This window comes from Cryptomeria japonica, chromosome 5 (assembly GCF_030272615.1).
Source record: "Cryptomeria japonica chromosome 5, Sugi_1.0, whole genome shotgun sequence".
Taxonomy (NCBI): domain Eukaryota; kingdom Viridiplantae; phylum Streptophyta; class Pinopsida; order Cupressales; family Cupressaceae; genus Cryptomeria; species Cryptomeria japonica.
This window is the reverse complement of record NC_081409.1, coordinates 227,407,031-227,419,011: the sequence shown is the minus strand read 5'-3', so window position 1 is coordinate 227,419,011 and position 11,981 is coordinate 227,407,031. Positions and strand designations below refer to the sequence as shown.

Here is an 11,981-nt window from a genome sequence, read left to right as displayed (position 1 = left end):
TATTCATGGAAAATATTTATATGCACATTTAATAAAAAAAATTATAAATTAAAAAAAAAAAGAAAGGATAAATTGTTATTATCGATAATTATGCTAGGTTCCCCATTATTCGTACAATGGAAATGTCATAATAAAGGAAAACAATAATGAATGTTGTTGAAATAATTGTCAACGCCATTTAACATGGTAATTATAATCATAACAATTAATAAATACATGTATAGATGATGAGTAGTTTAATTGCATGTAAGTGCTCGACAATTGGAGAATTGTGGCAGGAGACAATGGAAATTGATGAAATTTGTAGAACAACTAGTGTGTTGGGTGAGTGAAGAATATGAGTACACAAATATGTAGAAAATGAAAAGGGAAAGGTGAACTTTAGCAGAGTTGTTTGTTTAGCAATAAAACTATGTCAGAGATGATATGATTTTAGAGCATTAAGAAGGTAGGTTGAAACACTTCAAGATAATATAAGAAGAGGGTTTGCAAGGATAAGAGACCCAGGTAGTGATGAACATGAAAGCATTGAAAATGCAAGTCAAGCTGGGAGTCATGGAAGTGTTGGAGTAGCAGCAATAGACCATAATAATTTCTTTATCAAAGATTGGAAAAAGGCCAACAATGGATGCTTAAACCCAAAAGAATTAATTAACTGGTTGACTAAAATAGATGAGTATTTCAAATTTGAGGAGATAGAAGACCTAGACAAAGTGAATTTTTCAAAGACAAGATTGAAAGGTCATGCTTCAATATGGTGAAGAGAGGTACAATTGGAAAGAGGGAGAAGAGGAAAAGACAAAATCACTATATGGGATAAAATTGTGGAGAAATTAAAAAGATAATTTATTCCTGTAGATTATGAACTAGATTTTCTCAAAAGAACGAAAGAATTGAAACAAGGGTGTAGGAGTGTTAAAGAGTACACTGAATAATTTCAGAAAATTCTTGTAAGGATTGGACATTTAGAGGTGACAAAATAGAAAATTGTAAGATACATTAATTGATTAAGATCAAGTATTCAAGAGGAAATGGAAATTGTTAGAGTTGTGACAATGGAGGATGCCTATCAAATAACATTAAAGATTGAAGAAAGATTAAACAAGAGGTTTTAAAATAATAAAAAAGGAAGAGGAAATGGAGTTAAGGTAGGAGGAAGAACCTACAAGAATGAAGAGAAACAATAAAAATAATTAAAAAGTGAAGAGGGTAGTAATAGGACAACAAGGAATGATGAGGGAAAAATTTGAAGAGACGAAAATTTCAAAGGTAGAGGTAGAGGTCGTAGTTGTGGAGGAGGTCTATTCAAAGTAACATGTTTCAAATATGGAGAAGAAGGGCACCAATCCTATGAGTCTCCAGAAGTAGAGGAGAAACCAAGGAGGAAACAAGAGTATCAAGAAAGAGAAATAAATGCCAATGAAGAAGAGGCACCTTCCTCACAATCTTAAAAATGCAAAATAAGGGGAAACCTTGATGACAAGAAGAACGCTTCTTAATGATAACAATGAGCCTATGCAAAGGAAAAAGTTGTTCAAAACAAGGTGTAAGTGTAAAGGGAAGGTATACAATATCAGTATGGATAGCGAAAGCACAGACAATATTGTGTCCAAGGAGATGGTAAAGAAGTTAAAACTTGAAAGGATGAAACATCCTAATCCATATATGATAGCTTGGGTTCAAGAAATTCAGAAGTTGCTTGTGAATGAGCAGTGTAATGTGAAGTTCAAGGTTCAAAACTATAGTGACGAAATCCTATGTGATATCATCCCCATGGATTCTTGTCACATTTTTCTTGGAAGTACATGGAATATGATAAAAAATTCATACATGATGGGTGTTCCAACACCTATACAATTGTGAAAAATGGAGTGAAGCGTAAGTTGAAACTTTTCAAGGAGAAAAATGTTCAAGTTTGTGGTAATGCTAGAGTTTGTTTAGTTTATGCTAGAAAATTTCTTGATGGTATGAAGAACAAGAAGTTTCATTTTTCTATTATTCCTAAAAATAACAAAGGTGTAAGTGAAGAAGTTCCTACAAAAGTTGCAGATTTGTTGTAGGAGTTCCAAGACATAGTGTCTGATAATGCACCAAAGGGACTCCCACCATTGAGAAAAAATAGCTGGATCAAATAGATTTGATTCCAAGGGAAATTTTACCAAACAAGGAAGCACATACAATGTCACCCACAAAGAGTGAAGAATTGAATAGACAATTAACAAAGTTGTTGAAGAAAGGATTGATTCGGGAGTGTTGGTATTTTGGATATGTTGATATGGTTTTGTCATTGATGTAAACACTTGTCATCGCTTGTCAACACTTATCAACGCTTGGAGAACTTTGGTTATGTTCACCGGCAAGACAAAGGCTTTTGCAAAACACTGGTATTTGGTTCACCGACAGATTATATTGTTCACCGACACTTGGAATGACTTGGAAACTACTTGGTTATGTCGAAGACATTATTCAATCACTTGGTTTTGGCGATTTGGTTATTTGTTTATTCGGGTTTGCATATTTGTTGTTACTGGCAAATAGGTCCAAGATAAGCACCGATAGACTTATCTAATCCAGATTAGCATGACACGTTACAGAGATGATTTATTATTATTGTAAATGCATTGAGCCAACATCATGCATCAGATATTGATTTGCTTGTAATTGATTTTATTGTAATATCTTTTATTTAGCCGACCTATTCAATTGGTCTTAGGTTATGGTAAATATGTAAGATCTTATTTATAAGATCGATATGAGATTGGAAAGAAGAATTGTAATAGAGTATATGCGAAAATAAGTAGAGCTATACATGCAAACATCATTTGAAGGTTGAAGGAGGGTTTTGTGAAGGCAATCAAAACTAAACTTGTACTGAATTCAACATATGAAGATGCTATTTTGTGCAGTACATTATCATTGGATTTAACCATCCAATTGTAGTCAGTGTGATCCTCATTTTGTGATTGAGCAATGAGCTCTAGGCAGTTGGCCTTTCTGCATGTGCAGAATCCATATTGTAAACACATACTATCTGCACTAGTATCATTTGATTGTGGGTAAGGCTTCCCACTGTGGTTTTCCCCTTACAGGGTTTCCACGTACAAACATTGGTGTTATGTGTTGTGGATGTTATTTTCTTTCTATTTCATGCATTAATATTTACCGGTATTGCAATTAACTATTAAGACTATCTACCAGCATAAAGTTTGGTTTACCATTATTAAGCATTAAGTCTTGGTTAAGTCATTTTTGGTTGAATTTATTAGACAACTAATTCACCCCCCCTCTTAGTTGTCTTTGGGACCTAACAGGGAGAGCTTAAAGTCCTTTTGCAGTGCCTATAGTATTGGCGCTTAAGAAAGGAGGAGATTGGAGAATGTGCACGGACTCCAGATCCGTCAACAAGATCACAATAAAGTACCAATTTCTATTACACCAGATGGATGACATCATTTATTTCTTAAGTGGGGTTGAGTACTTTACCAAAATTGATTTGAAGAGCGGGTATCACCAAATAAGGATACGGGAAGGAGAGGAGTGGAAGACTGCATTCAAGAAAAAATAAGGTTTGTATGAGTGGTTGGTCATGCCATTTGGGCTAACCAATGCACCCAACACATTTAGGAGGCTTATGAATGAAGTTTTGGAAGAATTTCTTGGAAGGTTTGTGATTGTGTACTTAGATGATATTCTCATTTTTAGTAAGACACTAGAGGAGCATTTGATGTATATTAGATGTGTATTTAAAAATCTTATAGAAAGGAAATCTCTAATCAATCTCAAGAAATGTAGCTTTGTGAAGGAGTTGGTATACTTGGGTTTTGTCATGTCAAGTAAAGGCATCAAGATGGACTCAAAGAAGGTGAAATAAATCTTGGAGTGGCCTACACCAAAAATAGTGACCAAAGTGAGATCATTTCATGGTTTAGCTAGTTTTTATAGAAAGTTCATAAGAGGATTTAGTAGCATGCATTCCCAACTAAAGGAGACTATGAGAGGTGATAAAAGAGATTTCAAGTGGAAATCAGGGGCAACAAAGAGTTTCAATGTGTTGAAGGAAAAAATTATAGAGCAACTTGTCTTAGCAGTTCTAGATTTCAACAAGGTTTTCCAAGTGGATTGTGATGCAAGTGGTAGTTTCACTAGAGCTGTTTTGAGAAAAGAAGGTAAACCCATTGCTTACTTTAGTGAGAAGTTACATGATGCTAAGAAGAAGAATTATGTGTATGATCAATAATTAGTTAAGGTTGTAGGATTTGATTAGTTGAAGGATTTGTATGAAGAGGATCCTAATTTTGGAGAAGTATGGAAAGCCTATAGGAATATTATTTCAACTAATAGGACGAGATGGTTGGATTATCTCATTCAGGATGACATGTTATTCCGGGGTAACAAATTTTGCATTCCAAGAAGTTCAATGACTAATCAAAGAAAAACATAGTGGTGGACTTGCAGGTCATTTTGGCATGGATAAGACATTGGAACTTCTAGGTGAGAAGTACTATTCACCTCAAATGTAACAAGAGGTGAGAAATTATGTGCAATGTTGTACAGTTTGTTAAGTAGAAAAAGGAGTGAATCAAAAAATCAGATTATATCAGCCACTAACTACAGTCGAGAAACCATGGGAGGACATAAGTATGGATTTTGTGCTTGGTTTGCCAAGAACACAGAGAGGACATGATTCCATTTTTATTATGGTTGATAGATTTTTAAAAATGGCACACTTTATCCCTTGTCATTAAACTAATGATGCAGTGAATGTTGCATTTTTTTTTTAGGGAAGTGGAGAGACTTTGAATGGACTTCCAAAGAGCATTATTTATAACAAGGATACCAAGTTTGTGGGCTACTCTCGGAAGACTTTGTGGAAGAAACTCAAAACTGATGTGAATTTTTTCTCAGCATACCACCCTTAAACAGATGGACAAATTGAGGTGGTAAATAGGAGTTTGGGGAATCTACTGAGATGTTTAGTTGGAGACATATTGAAGCTATGGGATTTGGTTATAAGATAAGATAAGTTTTCCTACAACAACTCAGTTAAAAGAAGCATAGGTAAATCTCCATTTCAGATTGTTTATGGAATAAATCCTATGGGTGTTTCAGATTTAAATCATATTGACAAAAGTGTGAAGAAAAGTGAAAATACTTGCAACACTTTGATGAGCACGTGAGGGCCTTGCACGAAGAGGTATGAAAACATATCAGCAAAATGAATATTTCGTACAAAGTTAATGCTGATTTAAAGAGGAGGCATAAGGAGTTTCAAGTTGGTGATGATGCGATGGTACATCTAAGAAAGGAGAGGTTTCCAATTGGAACTTAAAATAAGCTCAAAATGAAGAAGGTTAGACCATGCAAGGTGTTGAAGAGACATGATTCAGGTAATGCTTATGAGGTTCAGTTGCCTAATGAGCTTAATATTTCTCCCATATTTAATGTTGTTGATTTAACCATGTTTTAGGAGGATAAAAATGATGAAGTTGTAGCAAATAAGAAGCCACAAGAACTCATTCCTAAAATAGATCAAGAAAAGATTGAATCAATTCTTGATAAAAGGGTGAAAAGGAGCACATGATTTTTTTTTGGGTTTGGAATTTTATATGTCAAATTAAATTCAGATTTTTTGTTGTGTGTGATTCAATTTCATTTGATGATTCAAATTTTTAATTTGAAAATAAAATTTGGAGCCAATTCATTAGGGAGATTGTGGAGGCAATTTGTTAAAAATGGAAAAAGCCTCAAAAAGAAAAATATGGGTAAAATATGGGCATGGATTTCTTGGGAGTTAAAATTCATTTATTTGCATTCAAATCTTGGAAAGAAAGGCTACTAAAAATTAGGAGAGAAAAGGTGAAATCCTAGGTTGTGGAAAAGTAGAATTTTTGCTTTCTTTGGAGAAGGCAATAATGCAATAAAAATCCAATTTGGTACAATATTGGTTTTCTTATAAAGCTATAAGTTTTTGAGCCAAAGATTGAACCATTTGTTGATAATAAGTACTGTATTCTCCATTCATCTTAAAGGGTGTCGCTTGCACGTTGCAAAAGTATTAAGCAAACAATATCTAAAAAGAGTGATTTGTATGTTTCCCTTATAAAGTATTAGCACTTTTAAATTGTAGGCATAGAAGGTAGTGAATTGAAGACTACAAGAAGTTTCTTAAATTTGAAATAAAATTAACCAAAAAAAAGGATTTTTACTAACATGATTAAGCAAAAAAGCTACCTCAGCCCAAAAATTACTATGAAGTTTTAAGGGGTTACAATTTACGACACTATATTTATCCCCCACTTTAATGGAAGTATGAACTTATGCTCATACTCATAGTAAAGTAGGATTGAGAGAGAGAGAGAGAGAGAGAGAGAGAGAGAGAGAGAGAGAGAGAGAGAGAGAGAGAGAGAGAGAGAGAGAGAGAGAGAGAGAGAGAGAGAGAGAGAGAGAGAGAGAGAGAGAGAGAGAGAGAGAGCAACCATGAGAAGATTAACAAGAGGTAATATGTCACTAAGTTTGAGAGAACAATCCCCCAAGATTAAGAACTTAAGTCACACAATCACATCCAAGAAATGGAAAAAGGCTCCAAGTAAACTAATTGAAGAGTTATTAATAATCAGAATGTCTCAAGAATTAATATCATTCTCATGATATTAGTGCAAGAGCACAAGATGTCCTATAGAAAGAGAAAGAGAATACACCAATTGATGAGACAAGAAACCATCATCTAGCAACTAGAAAGTTATGTTATGCTCTAGGTTCATGGAAACAATGAATTCTACTGGCCAACAATGCTTATTATGCTGGGTGATTCATGTTAGAGGAATGGATTCTATTGGTTAGCATGTTGTGGTGTGTTAGTTTGATATGGTGGAATAGGGATTCACTAGTAAACAAGGACTAAACCTATTTCATGCAACATTTATATTGAAGGGAGGAGAAATCGATAGATTCACCTCTTAGGGGTGGATGTTGATTGACTTTAGGTGGCTCCCTTTGTGGGGGTTGAATTGGATATCTAAAAGTTGTAAAGTGAAGGCTATATCTAGGGCTAAAGAAGGGAAATCAGTATAAATGAACATGAACAAGTAATTGCATATATGATATGAAGTTGTTAGTATGGATTTCTGAGTTGAGGAAGATGAATAGAATCTATCATTGGAATTTGGACCTAAAAAATCGAGACAATGTATCTCCAAATGACCTTTTTCCTAAATATCAGAAGCAAACAAAATTAACTAATATAGAACCAAAATGTTGCTCATTATCTTCACCTAAATTCTCATGAGAAATTAGGTCATTCATTAGGTTTTCTAGCAAATTTAAAATGTAATAAAGTATGTTAATCCTACATTAAATTCAAAACACTTTCCTCTTCATGTAAACCTCTCTAATATAAATGATGAAACTTTCTCCATTTAACGAAGTAATTGTACAAGAGGAGACCATGACTTGAGAATATAAACCCTATGTAAGTATACATAGAATCAAACTATAATATGCTCCTAGCCAAGGACCTAAAAATCGAGAATAATTAAAATATTAAATTATATTTTAATTAAAATAATGTCTATTTCTAAAACATGACCAATATTAAAACACTTTTAATTATTAGTTTTATTTAATTAATGGAGATCACAAATAAAAATTTGTGAATTTCAATCATTAGCATAAAAGGTGGTTCTCATTAATGTCATGCTTAGTTCTAAAGATCAATAGTGAATAAAAATAACCAAAAATCATGAATTTTTTTGACCAAATTAACTAAGTATTAATTTAAAAATACAACAACCAAGGATCCACCATAAAGCACAAAAATACACTACACCAATGAAGGTTGATGAATTAAGATATAATGCATCACTATCACTCATAAGGTAAAATTAATAATGCAACTTAAATAGTCATTAATTTTGTATTTAAGAATCTCTTTTCTCCTACAATTTCATATTAACTTGGTGCACTCTACCTTTGGAGTTTTTCCCTCAACATCTTAAAGAGGGAAATAACATAAATAACAATAAAAGAAATCTTGAATTAGTAATAAAAAAACATGAACACATAAAATTAAATTAGAAAAATTTAAAGAACAATATATTTCAAAAAAAATTAATATTTAATTATAATATTACTAAGAAAAATGTTATATATACATCATTGGAGGTTACCAAGCATAGTATTCATAGATAAGAAATTTGAGAGAAATAAATAACTCATATGTACTCTAGAAGCATGTATTTTCCTCATATTCATGATAACATTTATAACATCATATAAAATCATGTATTTTATATTGCAATTATAACAAAATATATCCTAAAAACTAAAGGAAACATATCATGATTATTGTTTTCCTTAATATTTTTGTACATAAATGGAATTACCATCTATTCCAAGTATTATTTTTCATATATTTATTTATTTCTTACCACACTAACTAGTGATATTGAATACTATTCACATATTTTGGAAAAGTTAGCCAATGACTTTTTTCCATTGAGTTTTGTGTTTGTGTAATAGTGCATATATTCTTTTTGCTTGAACTTCCCATATAGCGAAGGGTGTTCTTCATCGACAAGGTTGCTTGCAGGAGCCACTTCATCATCTAGGCCTGGGAAATAAAACATAGCAATGGATAACCTTGTCCTCTCTTTGTTTGTCACCGCACGATGTTCTATACTCTTATAGATTCCATTTGTCATCACCTATAAAAAAATTAAAATGTCACATGTTATATTTTATAAATTATTTATACTAGACATAGCTTAATCAATAGCCAAACTTACATAGCATTTACCTCTATTAGGTCACCAATATTAACAACAAGGGCATAAGGAATGGGTTGAATAGGAACCCATTTGTTGTTCTTGCGAACCTGAAGGCCTTCTATGTGTTCATCTTGAAGTAAAAGTGTTATGGCAGCTCCATCTGAATGAGGGCTTAACCCCAACACTAGATCAGGCCTAGGGCAAGGTGGATATAAATTCATCCTTACTGCCACCATTGGATCTTCTCCAAACTTTTCTTTAAAATAATCATTTTTTAATTGTAAGTTTTCAGCAAATAGACTAAGGATCATCTGAGCAACCCTTTCCACTTCAGTTGTGTAACTTTGTAGTGTATTTCTACAATAACATATTAAAAACTCATTAGGTGGTGATTATAAGTATTAACAAAAGGACTTTATTATAAATCATTATGTTTTTTAGGTTATGGCTTGATATTTAATTAGTGAAAGTTTATTATAAACAATTCAAATTTTATTTTAAAAATGTTGGCTTAGAAAATATGAAGTTACACCATTCCAAGAATGCAACCCTAAGAAGAAGAAAAATATTAAATAAAAGTGGCATTTACTAAATTTAAGTATATCTATTGTACTTAAATATACAAATATTTAATTTTCAAATAATAAATTTACACCTCATATACATATAAAAGTAATAAATAATTATTATTTTCTAACTAATATATATTAACTTTAATTATTATATCTTTAATATTGAAAAATAACCCTATAAGCATATATAGATTTAAAATTTCCTAAATAATTACTAAATAAACAAAAGCTACCACACAATTACAATCCTCACCAAATTTTGGCAGAATGTTGGTTGTGATATCAACAATTAACATGATAATGCAAGGAAAATCATTGATTCAATAAAGCTAAATACAAAAATAAGTTTTCAATTAATAATGGAGGAAAGAGAAAAATTCATTCTAGAGTTATAATTATGGAATTATAACAAATGTAGACTTCTCACAATAGTCTAATGGATTGGGAAAGTGCAATTGTTAGGAATTTTCTAAACTAGATAATATTGTGTTCTTCTAAAATAAAATCACCTTGAAAAAATATAGGGAAATTCTAAAGGAAAAAAATATTAAAAACCACTTTAAAGAGAATTAAAAAAATAAAATTGATTAATATTTTTCTTGAGCACTTGCTAATGACAATATTTGCATGATCAATCAAATGAAGAGAATGCTAGAATCATGGTGAATTGTGTGATCTAAGGAACACCATTACCTACAAGCATGGTATTGCCATGGTGTTGTAGAACTGCAATGATGGTCAGGTTGGTTTGGGGCTTGAAATTATCTTAAGGTTGGAGCCATGGTCAATGTTGAGGATAGGCTTCAGCCCAAGACTAACCTAAGCGACCTTAGAGACTAACCATGCCTAGATGACTTGGGTGAATTGGTTGATTTATGTGATTCGGAGAGAAACATTGCTCGGTAGCATAGTCAAGGCTTGGCATCGAAGTAGTGATAGACCCCAATTCTATGTTTGAGTCTGCTTGGGATTGACTTGCATGATATCAACAATTGAAGCTTCCTAGTTAACTCATGTCACATGTGTGACTTGTGGGAACCTACAAGAAGCCAACATTTGGAAACATGATTATGGCATGGTGTTCATAAGTTCTTCAATGAACATTTTCTTTTCCCCAAGGTATGGTCTAAGGTTAAACTATCAGTTTGGACCTAAGGCAATCCTTGTAGCGAACTCAATACCTGTAATCCACAATAATAGGAAGAAATTTAGAAAGCTATAAACTTTTAGTCAGCCAAGTACCTGTAATCCGACGGTGTTGTTGGCCACAGAGATAACTTGACAAGTTTCTTAGGCATAAGAGCCAAAGCTATGGAGTCGCCCCAATCCAACTTTTGATCTTCATCAACCACAAACATATTACCATAGCCTTGAGAATCTCCTGCTTGTGGAGCATACTTTTTCTTCTCTTCTAAGGAAAGACTAAAGAATTCATTTGTCACTCCTCTCATGTGATCTACCAAAGAATGTGGAATTCCATGGTTCACAATCTGAGGATCATTACACAATTAGCACAACTACAAATTCAAATATGGTTAGTTTTAAACCCTACACACTAAGCAACATATTAAGTCTAGAGAATGTTAGTCATTTCTGAGTGTTAGTGTGACCACATAACTTAAGCAACATATTAAATTCGAAAAATGTCAGTCAATTCTGAATGTTTAACTTTAGAAGTGTAAACTTAATGTGTGATTTAATCCTTTTCCCCAAATAACAGAAATCTATGACTGCTAATTATATATTCTGAAAGAATTTTATGGTACCTGAAAGAAGCCCCACTCTATGCAGGCCTTAGAAAGAATGCCCATCTCCTTGCGTCTTTCATGGTTGTCAGAGGGCAAGAGAAGCTTTTCCACGTCGATTACAGGAACTGTCAAGAGAGAAGAAAGTGGTGTTGAAGACGGCCTTTCTTCTTCTGATCTGATGTATCTCTTGGGAATGTCATTGGGTTTGTTTAGTGCAAGCTCCTGCACACTCTCCACAGAAACAAAATCAAAAGCAGTCTGGAATGGACTACTCAAAGAGTCAGAGGAAGCCATTCTTATTTTAATTTGTTCCCGACCACAGGAAACCTATCAGAATTATAACGCAGGCAATGAGAAATATAATTTGATATGGAGGACATCAACTAGTGTCCCTTTTATATGATTCGTAGTCACACTAACTACGTAATTACGTTGAAGAATCCATGCATCTGGAAACGCGATCTTCTACCATACGTAATTACGTTGAAGAATCCATGCATCTGGAAACGCGATCTTCTACCCTACGTAATTACGTTGAAGAATCCATGCATCTGGAAACGCGATCTTCTACCCTACGTAATTACGTTGAAGAATCCATGCATCTGGAAACGCGATCTTCTACCCCGTGGTGCCACCATAGGAATAAATGGTTTTGACTGCACTGTCTATAAGTTGGACTAACCAACCATACACATCTCTCTCTCTTTCATTAGGTTTTTTTTTGGGGGGAAGTAGTATATAGGTTTTATATTTGCATGTGTTGGACTAATCATTCACATTTTTTTTACTAGGTTATATTTTTCCTGGAGATTGTTCTTGGATATCTTGTAGATGATTTATAACAAAGACTTTAGAATGCACTCCCCACATGTTGGACTAATCCTTCACATCTTTAT

At 33.1% G+C, this 11,981-nt stretch overlaps 1 protein-coding gene across 1 annotated transcript; it reads right to left on the bottom strand.

Moving 5' to 3' along the window:
- Positions 1-8,271: 8,271 nt before the first annotated feature.
- On the bottom strand, positions 8,272-11,426 carry LOC131056185 (protein SRG1-like). The gene is made up of 4 exons (XM_057990536.2): positions 11,104-11,426; positions 10,580-10,827; positions 8,795-9,122; positions 8,272-8,702 (listed from the first exon to the last, which is right to left on the bottom strand). The coding sequence occupies exons 1-4, from the start codon at positions 11,377-11,379 to the stop codon at positions 8,451-8,453; spliced, it is 1,104 nt and encodes a 367-aa protein (XP_057846519.2). The 5' UTR covers positions 11,380-11,426; the 3' UTR covers positions 8,272-8,450.
- Between the last annotated feature and the right edge of the window lie 555 nt (positions 11,427-11,981).